This window comes from Ctenocephalides felis, unplaced genomic scaffold (genome assembly GCF_003426905.1).
Source record: "Ctenocephalides felis isolate EL2017-DRISC unplaced genomic scaffold, ASM342690v1 CF-g0.4_SCAFFOLD_01170, whole genome shotgun sequence".
NCBI lineage: Eukaryota > Metazoa > Arthropoda > Insecta > Siphonaptera > Pulicidae > Ctenocephalides > Ctenocephalides felis.
In genome coordinates this window covers 2,752,263-2,776,220 of record NW_020537324.1, presented here as the reverse complement: position 1 = coordinate 2,776,220, position 23,958 = coordinate 2,752,263, and the positions used below count along the sequence as shown (strand labels likewise).

General features: G+C 30.5%; 4 protein-coding genes across 4 annotated transcripts; 3 read left to right on the top strand and 1 right to left on the bottom strand.

The window, feature by feature from the left end:
* Positions 1-6,309: 6,309 nt before the first annotated feature.
* LOC113365972 (cuticle protein 65-like) lies at positions 6,310-8,695 on the top strand. The gene is made up of 3 exons (XM_026607516.1): positions 6,310-6,366; positions 6,527-6,691; positions 8,549-8,695. The coding sequence occupies exons 1-3, from the start codon at positions 6,355-6,357 to the stop codon at positions 8,693-8,695; spliced, it is 324 nt and encodes a 107-aa protein (XP_026463301.1). The 5' UTR covers positions 6,310-6,354.
* A 775-nt stretch (positions 8,696-9,470) lies between these two features.
* On the top strand, positions 9,471-15,087 carry LOC113365970 (pupal cuticle protein C1B-like). Its single transcript, XM_026607514.1, has 4 exons — positions 9,471-9,482; positions 9,642-9,910; positions 14,527-14,596; positions 14,783-15,087. The coding sequence occupies exons 1-4, from the start codon at positions 9,471-9,473 to the stop codon at positions 15,056-15,058; spliced, it is 627 nt and encodes a 208-aa protein (XP_026463299.1). The 3' UTR covers positions 15,059-15,087.
* Positions 10,424-14,884, bottom strand: LOC113368457 (pupal cuticle protein G1A-like). The gene is made up of 3 exons (XM_026610004.1): positions 14,753-14,884; positions 10,920-11,069; positions 10,424-10,793 (listed from the first exon to the last, which is right to left on the bottom strand). The coding sequence occupies exons 2-3, from the start codon at positions 10,929-10,931 to the stop codon at positions 10,500-10,502; spliced, it is 306 nt and encodes a 101-aa protein (XP_026465789.1). The 5' UTR covers positions 10,932-11,069; positions 14,753-14,884; the 3' UTR covers positions 10,424-10,499.
* A 3,728-nt stretch (positions 15,088-18,815) lies between the features above and the next one.
* LOC113365968 (cuticle protein 16.5-like) lies at positions 18,816-19,632 on the top strand. The gene is made up of 2 exons (XM_026607511.1): positions 18,816-18,827; positions 19,015-19,632. The coding sequence occupies exons 1-2, from the start codon at positions 18,816-18,818 to the stop codon at positions 19,630-19,632; spliced, it is 630 nt and encodes a 209-aa protein (XP_026463296.1).
* Positions 19,633-23,958: the final 4,326 nt, after the last annotated feature.

Genomic DNA, 23,958 nt, shown 5'->3' with positions numbered 1-23,958 from the left:
AATCTATGAAGTTTGTATTTCCTATAAGATGACCCTTATGTGTAAGTAAGTTTATACGCATAGATAATCCATACGTGTAAATATACATTTCTACAATATTTCGATTTTTTTTCATTTTCTTGAAGGTTTTTTAGTGAAAAATGCACTCGAAATTTGATACTGGGAGAAATGAAAAAAACAATAATTTTAATTGTCGATCTCGTACAATAAGAGTGTCAATGAGAGTATACAAATAATATGAACATGTATATGCGAAAATGTAAAATGACTTACCGAATGCTTATTGCTTGTCTCTGATAGTTAATTTAATCGTATCATTACTAAGAGAAATCGTATAATCTGCTACGATAGTCGTTCACCAGGTAATTTTTATTTAGAGTACATTAGGCAGTTTCCAACTGCAGGATTCTGCAAAAAAGAAATAATGAGATTTAAAATGTAATATAGTTTGTTAAAATAAGTGTATATATATGACATAATTATAGCAAAATATATACATAATATACATGATATATTTGAAAAAATAATGACATATATATAGCAAATTGAAAAAAATAAAGAAATAAAATCGCATGAAAAACATAAATTGTATCTAACAATAAGCAATTTAGAATTACATGATAAAAGTAGAGTAAATGTTCCGTACCGTATCTATTGATCTGTATAATTCATTGATGTTTGCTGATGTAAGTAAATTCGTAAGTAATTTTTGAAGATGATTTATATCTGCATGATGTCTAGACATTTATAGTATAGTGCATAAACTTATTAAAGTTATCTTCAGGTTTCTTAGTTGCGATAAAAATATTTCAGTCTTTTGAGATTTTCTAAGTTAGCTAAATTCGTTGTTATGTAACGTCATATGCTGATGTTTTACACGGTAATTGAGAAATGTTGCCAAATTGCGATCACGTAATTATTTGCATGAGGATTGTCCAATCAACCTTAAAAACAGTCGAAGACGCACTGCTTTCGATAATTGGTGATTCAGCGAGCATCTCGGCCCGTGATGAAAACTTTCGCGTCGAGCAGTTTGTTTCAAACGAAAGTTTACAAAACAATGCCTCCAAAAGTATTCTATCGTAAGTATAAAAAGATGACTATCGCCTAACTAAAATCAGTCACAGTCGTTGTTCATACAGCAATTAACTTTGAAATGGATAAAATCATGGTGAGTCAACAATTATACTATATATTAGTTTTCAAGTTATAAAAATTATATTAATTAACAGAGCGATCAACTAATTCATTGATCAATATGTAGAGTAATCTTAAAGCCAATTCAATGAAATGTTTAACATCAAATTTGAGTTTCCTAATAATTTGTTGAATTTTTACGAAAGGTTATTCCACTCTACAAGCATATTACTATATAACATTCGAATTTTCTCATAAAAAATAGCGCATATATTGTTTGGCATCCAACTGACAAGTTTTTCAGAAAACCAATGCGTCAATATACTATAGCGCTAGTGACTGTTTTATAATTTTTTTTACAGTTTGCAGTACTTTTGGCTTCTTGGCCATTAGTTCATCTTATGCCGGAGTATTACCGGCGCCTACGTCGCGCCTTATGCCAGTACCTACAACGCACATTCAATAAATCATGCTATAGCCACACCAGTCATACATCAGGCACCAGTGATATCTGCTCCACTAGTAGCTGCTGCTCCAGCCTTGTCAGCAGCCCCGTTGGCGTACCATGCAGCTGCTCCGTTAGCAGCTGCTTATAGCACGCCTTTCATATATAAGTAATTTAAAAGAATAGTGTACATATACAATAATTTGATAAAACATGTATTGAACATTATACGAAATATATGAACTAAGAATCAGACTATCATAAACATAAATAACATAAAATTTTCTTACGTTAATATTTAGCTTTATTCAATTTTACTGGCTCTTCATAAACGTATGGAAATACAGTAATATTAGTTGTATATGAACAGCACAGTCTGATGAATATAGCACCATATATGTAAACCGCAAATACGAAGCTAGACAAACAGGAAACCAACAAGCCAATAAATATTTGTAATTTCAACATAATTTGTAAATTTGTTCATGTAATAGATTTTTTTTAATTAAAATCTGTATATTACGAAGACATTCAGTAATTTTTTGTAATTTTAGCAGAAGGCAGTAGTTGCCCATTCTAGTTGCGATGCCCCCGAAAACAATTTACAATTATATCAAATTTTAGATCAATGGCCTCCAGTGAAAATCTGATAATATTACTACCTGATATCAAGCTGAGTGGACATAGAACCCGATGATTGCTAATCTATCTATAATCAGCTTAACTTTAATAATGTCAAAAAGAGGGCAGTGCTTCTTTCGTATTTACAATCTTATAACACCAGTTCTGTCATTTATAACTTTACATATATATTCTATATACCTCATATATCTAATAATAAGAGCAAGAGAGATAACCTCGTATACCTAAAAGTTAATTTGCTACACTCTATAATATATTTGATCCGTAACGTTTTCAAAACATAGACAATTTCCTCAAATTTAATATTTCGTGTAATTTGTATCAGATTCAAATAAATTCGTTCATAGTTTTTTTCTTATTTCAAAATTGATTTAATGAATTAATTAAGCCAATATATCTGATATGATTATGCACACTTTACTTGTGCGTTTGTTAAGTCGCTTAGCGATAACGATTAGCTTACTAATACTTCTGCGTGATACGAGTACCCGAGTACCTAACCTACGCTCGATGCGTACGAAAACCAGTTATATTAGTTGGGCCGCGGCCTTGAAGAGAAATGATTAAATCAATGGCGAAAAGAAAAAAAAACACGATGCGAGAATTGTGAGAAAAAATTATAAACTTATCAGTGTCCTGTTCCAACGACCTTGACGAATTATAATACACGGAACTGAAACAAATCGAAATTGAAACCTATATAATATAATACAAGAACAGCTGAAGTGTTCTAGTATTCTTATTATTTCTATTGCTTCTATTTTTATCAATACCACATTGATCTGTATGAACTAATTGAATGCACATCTACGTCACAGATTCGAAGTTTTAATTAGCTTTGCAGCTAATTGATTACATGACCTGCAATAACGCATTTCAAATGAACGACCAAATGCCAAAGGATTCGTTAGCTGGCGTAGAACAATATCCAAATTTAACGACATGACGTTTACAGGTTTACAGGTTACCTCAATTATTGCTATCAGAAAGGTCATAAGGGCATATTTCAATTTTATATGTTGTTTCACATTTCACTGTTATTGCTAATTCTTCAATTAATTTGTTATCAGCTTAAAGTTAATTTGTTGCCGGTAATTAGATGATCGATTTTGATTCACAAAATATTTATATTTAATTTAACTTGCAATCAAGTAATAGTTTCAGGCTTTAATAATATAAATTTCTAGTAAAAGTTGGCGAAATAAATTAAAAGCATGCTTTTGCGTAGTAAATTGTAGCGTAATTAATTATAGTTAGTATATTATGTAATAATAATTATTATAATAAAATACTGCAGGTTCATATTGTAATACACACACAAAAAAGTAATATATTAAAATCAATATTTCTAATGTCGGAATAGTTAGTTTTTTCACTTTTGATTAAAAAAAGTTATAACCAACGTCACACATATATGCATCAAGATCATAATATTATTATAATTATAATGTATTGAAGACTATTAAATTTTAAGATATATTAAAATAAAAAATATAGAAAAAAATATTTGGGTAATGGATAAATGATATTATGAAAAAGAACTAAACAAAAAATCAATTTTATGTAGGACAAGCTTACTGTTACTATTAATTTTCGTTACTTATTAATTTTGAATAAAGAAATATTATAAGGAAATTGAAGACTGAAGAGTTATATAAAAATATTTTAATTATAATAGATATTATATTAATGAAACAGTCAAATGAAAGTATATATAAATTATAAAAACTGTTTTCATAATCTTCATTAAACCAGGCACCTCTGATGTCTGTCTGAATATGAAAATAATGTATATATAATATATATATATATATATATATATATATATACAAAAATATAAAGTTATATTTTTTTATTCATATATGAATAAAAAAATATAACTTTATATTTTTGTTTGTGTATTCGGTATGTGTAAATACATGTGTATGCATATGTGTTTATATGTTTATGTATAACAATTGTTAAATATATTAAAGAATCAACTGTTATAATTGGAATTTGTTAAAACAATTTCACCAGGCAATAACTTTAAGTTATTAGAATTATGCGTGGAAAAGTTTAGGTGTACTTAAGTACAGAAGTATATTCATATATAATTTTGAGTAAGTTGTAATTGAAAAGCCAATAAATATAATTGAAAGAAAAACGAGGAAAACTAACTTGACATTTAATAAATTAATATCATTTGCTCCCTCTTCCCTAAATCCAACATGGGCAGTTGATCTGCCGCCAAGCAGCTAGTGCAAAATGCGTCTGAATTTGAACAAACGAACGCCACAATAGCAATCGCAAGCAAAGCCACAAAACCATTACTATACGATTACGGGTTGACGACTGACGTACGACATAACTAACAAGTAAGATCTAAAACCGACGGAATGCGAGCTCACCTCAAACACGGTCCTTATAAGGAAAACAGAAATGCAGATGCTGTAATATTACTATAGAATATAGATTATCTTTAGCGCGGTTTCATACTGGGACACAATTAGAATTTGAGTGTGTAAACAAAGGAAGCCTACGTCATGTCTCAAGACTTGGATTAAGTTAACCTAAAATGGTATCATAGGCATTATAATAATAATAAATGCTTTATATCCAAATCAACACTCTCAAACAAATAAATTATTTACTATATATACATATATATTGAGAAATAATTCGAACAATACAACGGAAATTTTATGTGAATTGGTACTTGGTCTGTTTTTTCTTAATCATTTATTCTTCAATGCCATACACACGCGCCACAATTATTGCTTCTGTTATGAAATCGATTGCCATTGCTACAGATAAATAAAAATACATATTCACGTGCATTGCTAATTTGGATTTATACTAATAATTGTCGATACTAATAAATGTCGAATATATAACATTCGTGTAATACAAGCCCTCCACTCTGGAAAACTTTATAAATTATTATTCTTTACAATTATTTCATAAATTGGTGGCACAGATCATGTGTCAAAATAAAAACCGTATAGATTTCCTTTCAGATACGCACTTTGAAGAATTAATATATCATTTATATCAACCTTCATGATGAAGGTACATTTATGTAAGAAATCCAATTATTAGTGGCATGTTGAAATCTTTGTCAAGATAAAATGTGCCATTTAAATATAATTTCCGACCTATATACGCGTTCTGTATCATGTATTTTCTGTATCATATACATTATTTATTAGTTATGTTTTTCGAGACTTCTAAATTGATGTTATAATGATGTAATTAAATTAGTTCATTCAAACTGAATGATCATCTAAAGTCAGAATAGTTCTGAAGGTCGCTCTTGAGAAATTTAAATCAAACCATCGTTAAATAATTCATAATTACTGCGCTTATGATATTAATAATGTATAAAGTTATTCACGTATCATAAAATTTTATTTCTAAGAAATTGGCGAGTTTTATGTTTTATAGTTATCGCAGATGCTTCGCTGATAATAGTGAATATCTGAAACAAATGCAGCTGGTTACATGCGTTTATAGCCAAATATGTATTTATTTTGATGCAATTTTTATCGTTTATCTTTTTATCATTATAAATAGATTTTGAAAATGTCTATAATAATCAAAAGATTTACAGAATTAAATAAGGTGTAATAAAATAAGTAAGTTTATTACTTATCGTGTCGTATGACACGACAATCAATTTCAGTATTTATTTCAGCATACAAAATAGTTATTAGTATTTATTGTTCATTTATTACAATTATTGTTAGGCAATACCTTAGAGAATAATATATTTAGCAGCTATGAAAAAAAATGAATACTATGTTATTGTACTGAAGAAAATGCTGAGACAAATGATGGAGGCCGATCTGTGCAAACGGAAACCTTGTGATTTTCAGTATTCGGAACGAAATTTACTCGAACGGATAATTTATGGGAAAAGAAATTGAAAACCTTGAGAATGCGAGCTACGGCTATGAAGAATTCATCAGCGGAACGTGATATTATACAATGAAATTGAACGTTAAGGAAACACAAATCCCACTAATACCCCCCATAGGTAAAAGGAACAATACATACTATACTATAAAAGACTATGACGATATCTAGCAAGTGCATTCATACAACGAGTAGTTGTGAAGTGATAATAAGGTGTAAAAAGTTGTTTCAAAATGTTCAAAGTGGTAAATAGAATGTATTTTCATTTGTTATACCAAATAATTGAACTTTAGGAAAAAAAACTAATAACTATTAGGAATATTTACAATATGATTTTGTATATAAAATAAATGTAGTCAATCGTTAAGTGTAAATAATGAGTATCTAACAATTATTGTGTTCCAGGTTATATTCTGGATGTGCGTTGCGGCTGCTTGCGCCGGCTACGTCGGCACGCCGCTGGCCTATAGTGCCGCCCCGTTGGTTTACAGCGCGCCCTCGTCTTACGCCGTTCCTGCGGCCTACGTCAAGAGCTATCCGTTAGCCACGTCCTACGCCAACACGTACAAGGTCAATATACCTTCTATAAATATTCATCCATTAGGGCTTGGGCTTGATTGTATGCCTATTTATTATGTTCCATTCGAATCGATATACGAAATTGCAAAAACTATAACCAAAAAGTCCGAAAATATCCATAAACACCATCGATTGCATAAAATCAATTTATTTCAGACGATAATTTAATTTTTATTAAATCTTATTTCTCAAACAAAACATTCCTTATGAAATACGTGATGAGTAACATTGTGAAACTTAATTTTGAATAAAACTAATTTTTTTTTTCAAAGATGGGATGATAACTAGCAGATAAAGCTACATAAATGATTTTTAATAGATTTTAATATTCATTGTTCATTTATTCATAACGACTATGAAGAATATTACTTATGGAAACAATTGTTTATAATTATGGTTAGGAAATGTAAAAAAAGAATAATATTTGATTATTTAAATTTCAAAAATATTTTTAAAGCCAATTCAAGCACATACATCAAATTAATAATGTACTTAGGTTGCTTATCTCTGCAATTTAACAATGCTAAAAACCCCTGCTGAAAGAATTCATATAAATGCCGTCTATATAAATGGTATTTTTTCTGTCTGGAAAGTGTGATTCGAAATGAAAAGCTTTTTTTGTATCGAATTGTACGATGGAAATATTTTAAAACTCGTATCTAAAATAAGAAGCAAAAGAAAGTGTGCCCTAAAAATTACCCGCAGAACGTTCAATAAATCTACTTGCTAAGGAAGTCATTAAACTCGCTGATCATTTAATGAAAAAGTTCCTTGAATCAATATAAACGACAGTTATATAATGTAATAATTACAAGTGATGGGAATTTACTATGGCAATTGCTAATAAAAAATCTTCAAGATTAATCAAGCGAGTTTAATTAGAGCTTACAACAATGAGAAATACAGCAACGCAAAATTGAAAAAATTAAGGATTAATCGTTGAGGTCAACTATCAAAAACTTTTGAAATAAAATAAAACAGCAACGACATTTCAAATATCTACAATAAATCTTTAATAAAAGGCATTTGGTATTAAGCGGATTTTTCCACATAATATTGATAGACATGGCCATTGAACTTTTGTAATACGAGAAATTCGTTACTGTGTATATGAAATGCAATCACGACAATAGTATAATAGGAGTTGAGAAATAAATTGAAAACGAAATTGATATGTGTATAGTAAATACAAAAAATAAATATCGTCGTATAAAAAAGAGATATATATATACATATATATATATATATATATATATATATATATATATATATATATATATATATATATATATATATATATATATATATATATATATATATATGTACTCATACAGCCAAACGTTTGTATATATATATATATATATATGTGTGTGTGTGTGTGTGTGTGTGTGTGTGTGTGTGAGTAAGATATTGTGGGGCGATACATCAAAGAATAAAAGCAAAGATTTATAAATTAATCTTTAATTCCAAACGTTTCGACATTCAATTTAAAGTCATCATCAGTGGATATTAACGTTGGTAGGTATACAAAAAATGATAAAAATTCATAGTGTTGACAAGTTAGATGTATAAACGTTAGTGCTAATTTCTAGTGTGTGTACACATCAAAACACAATGTCGAAACGTTTTGGATTAAAGATTAATTTATAAATCTTTGCTTTTTATTTTTTTATGTATCGCTCCACAAGAACTTACTCATATATATATATATATATATATATATATATATATATATATATATATACAGGCATTTGTGTATTGATATTTGTACATATATGCATAATAAGCTAATAAATCGTGCGGGAGCATTTAAATTCGAATAAAATATTTTGATATATTCCATTGCAGGTATCTTTGAAGAGCCCCGTTTACCACGCGGCCCCTTTGCCACTGGCCTACTCGCATTATGATACCCCTCTGAGCTACGCTTCGCCTTTGGGATACGGCCACGGCTACGGCCACGGCTATGGCTACGGTTACGGCTACCATCACTGATCGACAAACAAGAAGATTCAAGAGGACAAGAGAATAATACTCAATCACATACTCAAAATTAACATCATCGTTCCATAGAATGTATATAAGTTTTCATAAAAAATATATTATTTTGCATCAGAAGTCTCAGTCATTTCTCTTTTAATTATGTGGAATTTTAAATTTATTGGTATAAGTCAAAACTTTAAGTCAAATTTATTGTACGGCAAGCATGTAAAAGGGATTTAATAAAGTTTAAGTGAAATTTTTTGTCACATGTGTCCGATTCAATTTATTGATTAAAAAATCAATATATAAAATTGTATATAAAATATATAATTTGAGATTACATATTCATGTAAATACAATAATGTATTATTAATTATAATTGACGAACCTGCCCCATTTCAATGAGTTTTTGAACTCTAACGTATGATACATTAAATATTTACTAACATACTAAGGAATGGTAGTTTTTATTAAAGTCTCACATTAGTGTCATGATCTATTGTAAGTTCAACACGCATAGCATAAAAACCGTTTTAAATTACCTTTAAACTATCTTCAAAACCAATGTGTAAAAAATTAACAAAAACACTCAAATCATTTGTCGTGTATAAATGACCGTAAACTCGTTTAGCAATGTTTTGGTTTATGATTTAGGCAATCACTTCCTCTATTATATCAAGGTCAATTCGAGATGTAGTACTATATAGATCGAATTCATCTCAAGATCTATACAGTCAAATTTAAATCAGTGCTATTAGCAGACCTCTTGAAAGTAAACGGCAGAAAAATGTTCAAGTTGGTTAGTAGAAATCACTGAACTAATTAGTAATTGAAAATAATTAGTTATCACTCTTGTGTACGAATTATTATATAAATTGCTTGAAAATACTTCGGCTAAGTTCTGAGTAAAACTTTGTGCTATTGATTGACGTAGTTTAAAATACGATATTTTTATTAGGTGGCACTTTTCGCCTTGTTAGCCGTGGCAGCAGCCCGTCCAGGATACGTAGCACCTGTTGCTTACACTGCACCTCTCGTCAGCTACGCCGAACCATCTTTAACCGTAGTAAAAACAGTTCCCCATGCCGTATCGCACCAGTCCAGTACCGTAGTCCATGGCTCAGCCCCCGTCGTAGCTCCCGTAGTCAGTCACTATGCTGCAGCTCCCGTTGTAAGTCATTACGGCACCCCAGTGGTCAGCTACTCATCGCCAGTTTTAAGCACTTGGTAACAAGGATAAAGGAACATCTTTTAAATTAAGTTTTTGTAATATATATTTTCAATTTCAAACTTTTTCCTCACTTCGTGACATAATTATTAAAGTCACTCGTTAGATTGAATAAAAAATTTGTAATTTTAATAAATTTAGTTTTGATTATATCCGCTTTGATTTATAATTCACTAAAGCTGTAAATACATGATATTGTAATAAATTCAACATTTTGTCTTTTAATTGCTTTGCTGTGGAAATTCATGACATTATCTCCTTACAGATTTTTGATTTAGAAAAAAAGTATGTTCAAAGTGAATACATTTTATCAGATATATATCATATTAAAACTTTGTGTTCAATTACATGAAAATGAAAATTAATTCTTAACTTTTTTAATAATGCTCTAGAATCATCAGTAATATAATTAAAAAAACTTTATAAATTAACTAACATTTTATTTGTATATGTTTTTTTTCTAGACAATTCATTATATGATTATAGTTTTAATATTTACAATGTTGTAGACATCTCGTTTTCTCTTGATTATGATAAGTCCAATGTAATTGGTGTATTAAACGGCAAGTATAATTCATAATCTGCAAACTACCATCCATGTACGAGGCCGTGATGGCCGTAAACCAATGGTGACGCATAAGAGCTGACTACTGGCGCAGTATAATGGTGGCCGATAGCTGGAGCAGAATAGTGACTAACTACAGGAGCAATGACGTGTGATGCTCCATGAACTACAGTGCTGGATTGGTGAGATATGGCATGGGGTACACTTTTAACGACTAATGGAGCGGAGTAGTGACTTATCACAGGGGCCGTATAAGCCAAAGGCGCTACGTATCCTGGGCGAGCAAAAGCTACAGCTACGAGAGCAAATAAAACGACCTAGGAACATTATTAAAATACATATTTCGGTTTAATGTCACAAATATATGTATTCATTTGCCATAATTCATTGATAATAATGATAAATCAATTGATTTAGCAATACTGTGTCTCGGAATCACTTACCAGTTTGAACATTTTGATTTAGTTTTGAATAATTCTCAGGAGGTCTGAATGATTTGCTGTTGAATTTACAACTGTGCAGGTCTACAGAACGACATCAGACTATATAGTACTAGACAACAGAATAACCTTGATGTGGAAGTAGAGGAAGTGCTGAAGTTGCAAAAGAAGCGTACCATTAATATCGCAGTATGCAATGAAGGCGTTCCATGTGTGATTTAATAAGACGACAAGACAAGTTAAATTTTTACAATTTTTCAATAAGCAATGCCTCAACTAGACAAGATTATTAGGCCTTCACTGAAACCTTTGCGCAACATATATCACACTGGTATAATCGAAGTTATGCCATATATAATATGATCGAGTAATGTAATTATTTATACATATACGATATCTTTGTATGGGCACAGACAATATTAATTCGATCGCTAGGATGGTGCACAGACAGACGAAAATAATAAGTATTCCGATATAGACCAAAGGCTATAAAATATCAACGGTCTGAGAAAATTACGAAATTATGCTGATTTACATGTTACTAATAAAGGCCATCTATGTCATATGAAATCATACAAGTCTTTTCTAACAATATGATAAGAAAATTATGTAAAACATCATTGTCTTTTCCATTGCGTAATGGTACTTACTACGAGTCGACGGCGAAAGTTTTATTGTCGATTGAGCTAGTAAGATTAGCAAGCAAGTGATTCAGAAACAAAAATGTACCGAGAGACATGGCGGCACGTACCATTGCAAGAGAAATAGCGCGGCCGAAGATCCATAACCCACATTTCCCGTCAGTGAACGAGTTGTCGAGTTCCAGTCGTGAGCTAATAGTTATGCAGCAATGACATACGTGCAATCGTTGCATAATATCGAAATATAAATGATTATGTTGCATGCTATCATTCACTTCTAATAGCTGTTGTCAAAACTTATTAATGGTTGTCCTATGTCTATTTGATTAATTATTATTACAATTTATGAAGCCCTTTCGTTTCGTTGGAGTTATTTCGATTAAAAGTATCAGCTATAGAGTAAAAACATGCCACAAAATGTGTGTATGCTGCGATTCCTCATTTTCTAAATATCTATCGTAGCAATAACCAACGAAATTAGCAAATCAGTTTAACGATTGACAAGAACAAAATCAAACAAACGAAGAGATAATAGTGCACAGGAGAATTAAAATAATCTTATTTTCGGTCATTATTATATGATCCCATATTTGTTCAGACAAATTGCTGCTGTACAAAAAATTTGTCTCGACCTTGAAAAAAAGTTTAATAAATAAATATTATAATAATAAACAACTGTCTATTATTTTTTTATCATTTACATTAACTTCTGCTTTTTCATTTTCTAAATATGTGCAAACATATTTACTCATCATTAAATCAACACTGCTTGAAATGAAAAAATAATAGTGCATGAACTACTAGTAAGTCAAATAATTGCATGACAAATTAGAAACAATATGCTTACATTACAATAATAAAGCATTTACATTTGCATCGATAATAACGGTCGATATTTTGGAAATAATACTGCAACAATTTTTCATAATTAAGATATTTGCTATTTAATTTGTTTATCTATATGCAAATAACTTTGATTTTAATGATCAGATTGACTATAGTCGATCATATGTCCTCAAATCGATGCCTTGATTCAATACAAACAAGCAATTAACATTAGCAAAGATTCTTCTATTCTGAAATACTACGATTCTTATTTAAATATATTCAAATTCATATAACTTTATTAAAATGATTAAGAGGCCACTTTAACATTTCTATTCCTAATGTTGAAACTATGTGATTAGAATGACACGTAAAATAATTGAATTACACGTTGAATAATTTTTTAACGTATATTGTAAGAGAAATAGTTAACTAACAATGAAAAATTTGTATAATTTATTGTATAACTTTAGAAGTATTTCAATATTTTTAGGTTCTGTATGGAAAGGGTTCAAAACCCTCGTATAATTCTTTGACCTATTTAATTTCCATTGTATAATTTATCGTGACTGAGAAGTTGTATAATTTTCTCAGTTATTAGAAATAAGTAGGATTTAAATACACGGGCGAACTGTTTGCAATAATAATGCCGCAACGAAGCAGATCAATTACCGTTCCAGGTATGTAAAAAAATTGAATATTTTCAACTTCCCTGTCTGTGTTGATTGAGTTGAAGACACAGAAGTATATTTTTATTTAGGGCAAGTATTTCTAAAGAAATCCAAATCGTGTCGCACAACACCGGACCGCATTAATATTAGCGGGAGTCCTTGAACAGTTCAAGTACCGAGCCGTACCTACGCTATTGCATTGCATCTTATCGGCTTCTTAAAAATAAAAAAAAAATCACGGCGCAGGTGCGCACCACTGTCGCCTTCGAAAGAAAGTAATTGTTACAATTATTTTCAAAGTTTTTATAAAAATGTTTAATAAGTAGGCCTATGTGTTGTAAATATGTACATGCGAATTATTATTTACAGTACCTATTTTATATCTATGTTAATATTCCCTATCTAGACAAAAGTGGGCCTAGTGCAAGATTTAGTAAATAAATTTAATACATTTACATTTTTAACTACATACATTACATTTATACATTTTTAATTAATTTAATTAAACTATTCAAAAAGTCGTTCATAATACTTGCTCTTTGATTTACACACAAAGAAATAGAAATAGAATTTGAAAACTAATCATGCTAACTAATCATAATCATGCTATCATAATATTGTGATTTGTATTACGTCATTTGTATCATATCATTAAATATATTAAAACTTTTCTAATTGAGATAAAAACTATAGATCACAACAGAGAATAAATATATTTATTATAAACCTTTTAGCTCATAAACAGAAATTCATGACGTATGTACCATATATATTATCATATCAATTCAGCAAGAACCTTGCTCGAAATATATTTAATTTTGAAGCTTTGAACTTCTGAAACAGGTATTTCTTGTAAATTTATTTCCCTGCTAATATTTGACAATCGATTCATTGGTATTTTATTGCGAACGTTATTAATAAAGTGCAAGTAAAACTTGTTATATTGAGGGTTTTGCCATAGGCATTTAAGTTAAATCTATTAGACTTCTAAATCTATTAGATCAATAGGCCATATGGTTTACTAATATATTGAATCGATTATTTGAAAGTATCACTGACGTACTGTTATGTTTTTTATATATTTTAATTAATAATTATCAAAGGTAATAAATAATAACCATTCCAAAATTTGTTGCAGTTAACTGTAATCATATAAAGCATTTTATATTCGAGTGAAATAGTTTGTCAATATATGAGCATCAATAATATTGAAATTAATTTATCAAGTATCGCACCAAAATGATTTACGCACATCAGATAATTATATCAATCATTATTAAATATTGCCACTATTGTTTTCGGCGCATCGATGCATTTTCACTAAATGGACAATTTGTTGTATCGATACATTCGAAAATGCTCCCGTTTTGCAATGTTTTGGTCATCTGCGGACGTTGGTTAAGCCGAGCTGTTTTTTCATGGTCAGCTGCGGACGACATATAAAAGAACAATCAACTGTTGCTTAAGAAACAGTTTCAAAAGCTTATTCGAGAAGCAACACAGACCTCTAGAAGCTCTAAATAACAATTATCAAGATGTTCAAGTTGGTATGTTAGAATAGAACCTACATTATATATAATATATATCTAACTTCTTTTGTATGTGATAATATTTTATCAGGCTTCTAAATAACGTATACGCTTATTTCTAACAAAATATAACATATAAAATGTGTAAGTTTTGTAATTCTCAACAATACCTGACAGTTATTGTTGTATATTGAATTTAGGTGGTGTTGTTCGCTCTCGTCGCCGTAGTAGTTGCCCGTCCCGGAAACCTCGGCTTAGCCTACTCTTACACAGCCCCTCTGGCTTATGCTGCTCCACTCGCGTACTCTGCTCCTCTGACAGTCGTCAAGTCGGTTCCAACTTCGGTCTCTCACCAATCCAGCACGGTGGTCCACGACTCGGCTCCAGTCGTAGCACCAGTCGTGGCACCGGCCGTTGTGGGCGCACATTACACACCAGCTTTGGCTTACTCGGCTCCATTGCTTCACGCCTGGTAGATTCGGAGGACGCGCAGCAGATCGAGACTTTTCACCTATAACAAAATGCACATTAATAAAGACTGATAATATTGTCCATACAAAAATATAATCATTTCAAACAGGAGTTATTTCATCGAATACAAAATCGAATTCAAGAAATAAATAATTGGCAATACAATTCAATAGTTTTATTACTAGATTATCTTGATCTCTAAATTAAGTTTGAATTCAGTTTTTGGTTAAGCTATATATTCAGTGTTAAACTCAAATTCATTGCAGGTTAAAGTATTGAAGCTTAAATTCATTACAAAGAAATTATTAACAATATTTACAATATTTTACAATATTTTCATACAATATTACAAAATTATCTACAATAAGGCAAATAAAATATTATTAATGCAATTATTCTTAAATTCATTGCATTTTAATAAAAAAATTTAAATATTTTAAATTCTATTGCCACAATAATTACTAGTATTAACAAAATAGCACATGCTATATCTCCTAAATCAACAATATAGTCCGATTTACTCACCAAATTACAAAGAGTAAAAAGTACTTACAATTAGTTATTTTAATCTTGTTAAAATAGAAAAATCAATAAATAATGGTATCAGGATATGGTAATGCACTGCACTATGGCAATATAAACATTAAACTTGTAATTAAACAATGTTTCACAAAATACTAACTTGAAAAATCACAAATGGATTGTGTGAAATATATGCCTTGTCCGTAAACTCGTTGAAGACATAATGGGGAAAAGTTTTTTTTAAAAGTATTTTTACCAAGATTCTACACACACACGCACTCACACACACACACATACATATATATATATATATATATATATATATACACCTAAGTCTGTTTTTACACGGTCTTTTTGTACACGGTTTTGATATAACACGGTTTGAAAATTGAATATTTTTAACTTTTTTACACGATTTTATTCCATTTAGCACGATTTGAAATTTTATGTGCTTAAATTTTTTTTGTCAAATTTAATTTTTGCGAAGTATGTTCATATCACAAAAAAGTATTTATGAAAGAAAAAAGTCTGAAACCATCGATAGTATCGATAGTTTGCGAACACTAGCTTAAAGATTTAAGTGAATTCCCCTTTAGCGCGTACAAACAATTTTTACTGGTCAAAGCAAATGTGAATAGCACTAACTAAAATAAACATGAATTCTTGTTCTTAAAAATTCTTGATTTTCACTAATTTTAATAGGTTTAAGAGATTAGGAACAAATCACCCATTTTTGTATAAGATCAATGTCTTTTTTTACACGTTTTCTTTTTACACGGATTCTTCTGGAACCAATCTACCGTGTAAAAACAGACTTAGGTGTATATATATATATATATATATATATATATATATATTCATATGGGATTTAGTATTAAATAGGCATAATTAAACAAATATATTTAGTAGTCAATCATTTAAAAAAAAAACATAAGCAAAAAGAAATAAACTATAATTGAAAAAAGAAGTTAAACAAAAATTGTAAGGCCATAAATTCGCCTTGAACGCATATGTTTTAAACATATAAAATTTCAAAATGCTCAGATAAAATTAACATAAATATTTTTAAAAGCTCATTAATGCATGGCTATTGAAATAGATATACTTCATAGGTTATGAGTGACTTGCAAAACGTTTGTGATCAAGTAAGGGCCTTTGCATTTAAGAATTACATATCGCAATTATGATTTCAAACATTATACTTGTTTATCTATGATTTCAAAATACAAGTCTGGAGTTTGATTCTTTGAAGGTTGGCTCTAATTGAGAGAATGTTTTAGTAATAGGCGACTCATTAAAGTGAAATAATAAAAACACAAAAATATAATTTGAAACGAAATTATAGGCATGCACCTTTGTAATTTAGGCATATGTAATACAACAATACATTATTTGCAACGTGGAAGCTCGTAACTCTTATATTTAAAATTGGCGTTTTAAATCAGTGCGATATACACAAATACGATGCTGTATATTGGGAAACACGTCAAAGTTATTATACAATATATTCAATATCATTGCCATCGTCACGTCGACATAAATCAATGCTAATAATAATTTTAATGACATACATTTCATAGATATTAAATACTTCGAGTGGGCTCACGTTTAGTGGTGAACTATAATCACTAAACTCACGATTATAACTATATAGAAGACTGGAAATACACTTAAACTTTTTAGCACGTTTTTTGAACCTATAAAAACTATTTTACCGTAAACGAATTGCAAAAAATTAATTAAATAATCCTTTGTAAATTTATCCTTTTCGGTGATTAAACTAGAAGTTATAATTTATACAAGACAACTAATATTAAATTAAATTAATTAAAAAAACAAACATGTTTCTTTTTAATAGCCTTGTTCTTGTTATTAATTAATTTTCGCGCACACTTCTTGACATAAGCGGAAACCGCGTGTTAAATGCCCGCGGCATTTGAAAAAAAAAATCGAGATTGACTTCCGACTGTATAGAGCAAAGTATCAGAGTTATTAGCATAATCAGTACGAGTTCATTTATTGATCTAAGATCAGAATCTGAATCCTGACAGACATCGATCACGGGTATTTCAGCTCAAAAGTTTTGAAATTAATACTTTGTCGAAACATTTTTTTTTAATCTGTTTTACATGAATAATAAGCAGAGCTGGTCGAAACATAAACGAGTATTTTGCATTATGCTACATGATTAATGAATATAAAATACTGATATACAACAATGGTCTTCCTGGTATCTGCATACCATATTTGCAATAACAGACTTATTTCAGATTTACAATAAAAAAAATACATAGTCGTTTACATAGATAGATCTGACATACATAGATTTGTATTTTACATTAATCTTACATTACAAGATCTTTACATTAATAGTATTTTCTAGAGCAAAATTTGAAACAATAATGATACCGTAAAAATTCTTCAAGAATAGGAAAGATTATGTCGTTGATATGATATATTCCTGATTATGAAAAATAAAAACGATCTGTAGTAATGAACCAAATAAGAAAGCCATAAGCATTAGTAAACATTCGCAATATATCGCAGAATATAATAATATATTCGCAGAAAATAATTAATCATGTTCGTATAGTAATATTCGTATTAAATATTGCATATTATTACTATATATTTATTTTTATTAGATTAATAAATATGTATATATGTATAAATATATATGTGTGTGTGTATGTGTGCGTGTGTATTAAATATGAATTCATATTCAAATACGGATTTCATAAAAATGTTGAATTGTTTTTGATGGATATTGAAATATGTATAATCAATATTCGATCATGCAATAATCAATAAATACGAAAAACCCTAATCTTGTTTCAACATTGATCATATTATATTACCCCGTTCAAAATTAAGCAATCAGAATTAGAATTGTTGCCGGCACTCGATGCACTTTCTTCGTGAAGGTCGCGGGACGGTCGCGGCGGTCGCGGCGGTCGCGGCGCTTATGATTAGCCAGCCGTTGCGAGATACCAGGGCACCTATGCCGAGATCGAGATTTACTCTCAATTATCCTCCGCCGATTCAGAGACGTCATGACGGTCGAAAAAGGGGGCAAAACAAAGAGGGGACCCTTGCGCTGTGTCGCGTCATCCGAGAGTCAAGGTTTTCCTCAAAGCCAATGCCAGCCAAGTATAAAAACTGGAGCACGTTTTCTGGACAAACATCAGTCGCTACACTTCCAAGACAGAACATACCACAGAGCTTCAAAAACAAATCAAAATGTTCAAGTTGGTACGCAAAAATATTATTGTTTTGTCTTACAAATTCATTTTAAGGAGTACTTTTAACATACGCTTTATTTTATAGAACTTTATAATTTAATACGTTTTACATGTATGTATTAGTTCAGTTGATAACAACATTCAGCAAAAGTATAAAAAATAGTATTTTATTCTTTTATTTCAAATTTTATTAATAGGTGGTATTGTGTGCTTGCGTGGCAGTAGCTTTCGCCAGACCAGGAAATTTGTATGGAGCAGTACATGATGTCGTTTTAGAACACGATGTGGTAGCGCCAGCAGTAGTTGGTTCAGCAGTAATCGGCTCTGCACCAACGGCCGTGTCACATCAAAGCCGAACTGATGTCCACCATAAAAACGTAGTTGAACATCATGCACCAGTAGTTGCCTACGCTGCTCCTGCACTTGCCGCACCCGCATCTGTGACAACATATACTGCTCCAGCTGTTGTTGGATCAGCAGTAGTAGGATCGGTCCCGTCTGCAGTATCTCACCAAAGTCGTACAGATGTACATCACAAAACAGTAGTAGAACAACACGTTCCAGCCGTCGCTGTTGCTTCCCCGGCGCTAGTGGCCGCTCCTGCAGCAGTAACAGCCTACGCTGCTCCAGCAGTTGTAGCTTCCGTGCCAAAAGCCGTATCACACCAGAGCCGAAGCGATGTCCATCACAAAACAGTAGTAGAACATCACGCTCCAGCTCTGGCCTATGCTGCTACTCCATTGGTGTCTGAATATGCAGCCTACCCAGCATACACTTATCCATACAGTTATGCCCCAATTGCACATAGCTGGTAAATGACCCGGTCGTTAAAGAAAAATCTCCACAGACTACAATTTCTATCTGGCAATTTGCAAGGCTTTTCAATGGAAGTTCAAAGCTAATAGTTATTACATTTAGTACTTTAGAACAAGCGCATAAATGAATACATTGTTTCAATTGGACTTCAAACTAATTTGTTTTATTTCTGTTTTTACACTTCTTCTGTCATATACACGATCATTATGCAACTTACATACAATTTTCATACTCTATGCAAGGGTTATTAATTATTTCTCACGCGAATGAATTATCATGTGGAATACTGAAAATGGCAATAATATGCCACATAAACTTTTTTTAAAAAATTTTTAATATTATTTTAGTTCATGATGAACATGAGCCAAATTATTGTGTATTATGATCAAATATTGGGTAAAATCAAACCGATCATATAAGCCAAAGTACCGCAGGCAAATATTAAAATAGTATCGTTGTTATTTTGAGCAGTTCAAACGTTCGCCAACTCTTCGACATAAATCAAACAACATAGAGAATACACAGGTAGGACACGTCGTACATGCTCGTGCAATACATTATGAGTGTTCAAAAAATAATTCTGTTTGTCGGAATGTAGGAGAGTAGTGGGAAAAACTGAGCCCACCTAATAATGTATTCTGGCTATTGTGGGCAAGTGGACAGCCCCGACATCCGTATGACTAAATCCACGACGAAACATCAAGTGATCAACACACGCGATCATTTGGCGTATGCGGACAAATAAATCTCGGACCAGATGTTGGCGAATGCATTACTCACGGAGTTAGTCGACACGAGATAAGACAAATTTCTCGTGACAGATTTAAATTACTCAAAATCACGCCCGATAATTTGCCTTTGTTTCTCAGTTAGCTATATCGGGTTTCAATCGAACTAATCCTTCTAATAGTGTGTAAATGTAATGTACAAACGATTAGTCAATGTCAAACAATTTTGATGTGCCAAACTTTGATTCAAGAGTTTAATCAGATTTTAAACGAACGCTAGCATACTATTTGCTTCATTGCAAGTTTAATTTCTTGAAAATTACATATACATATGTATTTATAATACTATAATATATATATATATATATATATATATATTTATATTATATAAATATATATAAATATATAAATTATATATATATATAATTTAAATTTCAACATGCTAATTAGAAAGAAACGGCTGGGTGAACGGCGCAAGAACGAAGATTTATCGAGTAAATTAAATGGCTTTTTTAAAAAAAATTAAATTGGAACAGCTTCTTTTATAAGAAAATTTTCCAATTTTGGTATTAAACAATTCAGTATGAGTTGAAACGTCGATAGAAGAAAATTAACAATTTGAATTTTCAGGTAAAATCACGATAAAATGATTTCTTCAGTTATATATTCATAAGTTAATAAAGATAATATTTAATTCGAACAAAATATATAAAGCAGATGTTTTACTGGATTATATTAAAGAAAAAGTTAACAACGTAAGTGGATCTTACGTACATGAACTATAAAATGTGAAAAACAACAATGAAAGTACATACTAGCAAATGTGTGACAAGCATCAACACAATAAAAGCAATCATTTTCATTTCGCCGTGGAACGCAGTGCCAGTTTTCCACCTAAATTTAGCGATAAATCGTTTTTAGCATGGAGCGAGATGATCCATGTAATGCATGTTTGCTGATTGATGACCCTCTAGAAATAAATCGCGTCGAACGAGACCGACATGAGCTATTTGAAGTTTTTGTAAATGGTAAGTCGATCTCAGAAATATTCGAACGATGCCAATATTTGACATAACTCTTTTAATTAACTGCCTTATTTATTACACAGTTAATTACATTCTGACATTTGCCTTCAAGCCGAACTGAGGCAGGTGGTCAATTAATGGATAATAAATAGTTTTATTCGTAGCAAACATTTATTACTACATATTTTTACTTCTTCGTTTGGCTAAACTTACTAATAAAGAAGCTCATTAAACCATGTTTTTTCATGGTTTACTAAACAGCCATATCATTACCTCTATCTGTTTAAAAAAACTCTTTTTAACAATTTCATGATAATTCACACAAAAATATTTCAATTAATAATTTTACTAATTTTAAGTTCATACACTGGCAGTTAAAATATCATATGTTTCTCAAAAAATGTAGTTGACGAAGGCCAAATAAACATTGAACATTATTGATATTAAAACATTAAAGGTAAGACTAAGCTACTTTGTATGATAGTTGTAGATATCGCAAATTTTTGTCCCCGTTGCATTATTGCCTACAAATTTGATTTGGTGCATATTCCGCTAACAAAAACTTTTCCATAAAACTATTATTGTACAAGAGCTAAAATAGAATCGCCATTCTAGTCGGTATTTTGTGTGGAAGTTGATGTTTATTTTCAATATTTACGTTAATCAAGTCATGAGTGGCGTCCGTGCGAGTGAGGTGATGAGGCCAGATTTAGCATATGTTATTTTTATTTTCTGTCTTCGAAAAAACTATAATACTGCAGCATTAATGCGCACGAATAAGAATTACTTGAAAAACAACCCACTGAATATATTATTTAATATTACTGATCGCATTTGAAAAGAACAACTTAATTGACGACAACGAAAAGAATAACTGAGATCGTTATAATGGCCAGCGTTTTAATTGCAAACTACAAATTAAAACGCATTCGTATAATGGCATTTTGCCTCAGAGAACGTTGCATGAACTTAATGTAAATGTAATGTGTAAATAATCAATTTAACCAAAAAATTCAGATTTTGCTATTAAGGTAAAATTTTCATTGTTTATTTCGAAAATAAAGTTTTCGTTCTCATTAAAAATTAATCAAATCGATTTCCAGTTGATATATAATAGACATATAATAAAATTTATTGATTATGGTGCACAAACACGGGCTTGTATGCCTTAAAAGCGGGGTCTATTATTAAATTTTTTGTAATGCAACTACTTTGCGTAGAACTATGATATATTAGGATGTTTGTTCATACTGTAAACTCTAGCAAAAAAATTAACATTTAATTACAAAAAAGCGGCCAGCAAATCTTGGCCAGAAAATATTCAGCACGATCCCATAATTAATACCTAACGCTTTTTAAATTTTCACAATCAATTCAGGATTTTAATCGGGAACGAGAACTCAAAAAAACTCTGCACTTTTCTGCTAATTTTAAAGAAAAGGCTCCGCTGATGATTCCTAAATAATGCTAGTTTTTATCGAGATGTTAATTTTGAATGACATACATATTTTTGGTCTCAATTCGGAACAAGTTGAAACATCATGAAAACATGAAACTAGAATTGGTATTTTCTAGGACTGGGTAATATAAACTTATTAGGCAATTTATTACACGTTTGTTACCCTTCTCCTGTGTGCAATGCGCGGCTATTACAAACTTTGCGTGTAACCGTGTAACAGTGTAACCGACGTAGTTTTGTTTTACACAACAACGAAGATTTCAATTTTCTAGCCCGTTCAAAATACCACATTTTCCGCCGTGCTATAATATTTTATTTTATTTTGGCTCCTGGTTCCACGACGATGGTAGTGGGGACACACCGAGACTTCTCGGACAGTCTATAAATTTGGGTGATGCACCTCCATTTGACTTTAGTTTACTAATCGGCATATTTTTCTTGATTGGTGATTCAAAAAGGATAACGGCAAAGCAATGGTATTGTTGAAGTTTCATTATTAATCTGACTTAATCATTTTTGTAATTTGCCTTATATAAGTGACACTAAATTCCATTTATAGTGTATAACATAAAATACATAGAACGGAATTGCACTCGAAAAGTGATTATGTGGTTAAATAAAAAAGTGGATTAGTGCATACAAATTGTAACAATAGATAAATAACACAATACTATTTCTTTAACAAATGTTTAAAGTGAAACACGACGTACAAACTATATTTCATGTTAATTCCCATCATAAATTTATTCTTTTTATAACTATAAAGACGTGGTTTTCATATAAACGTAACAAATTTATAAATACTTTGATTACAGTTTATATATCATATTCGATAGATGCTCTGTAAAAAATTTATATTTGGATTGTGAATACCCAACCATATAATGTAATCAAAATGCTAAAAATATAATTTAATGCATTAAATATTTATATCGAGGCAGTTCATTCAGAAGCTTAAATATTAAAATCTTAGTTTGAAAAACCTATATGAATTTCGGACACTAATTTTGTATTAAATAAATTAAATTAAATAAGAGAATGTATTAATACTTATTTCCACTTTTTAAAGAATATTCTTCACTATCATTTTATCTATTAAGGTTTATTGTGTAT

Bases quoted from the DNA above. Each gene is read 5' to 3' on its own strand.
- LOC113365972 (XM_026607516.1), top strand. The intron at 6,692-8,548 runs GTCAATATACCT...ATTCCATTGCAG, and splicing joins CCTACGCCAACACGTACAAG to GTATCTTTGAAGAGCCCCGT.
- LOC113365970 (XM_026607514.1), top strand. The intron at 9,911-14,526 runs GTAACAAGGATA...CTTAAGAAACAG, and splicing joins TCGCCAGTTTTAAGCACTTG to TTTCAAAAGCTTATTCGAGA. The intron at 14,597-14,782 runs GTTGGTATGTTA...TATTGAATTTAG, and splicing joins ACAATTATCAAGATGTTCAA to GTGGTGTTGTTCGCTCTCGT.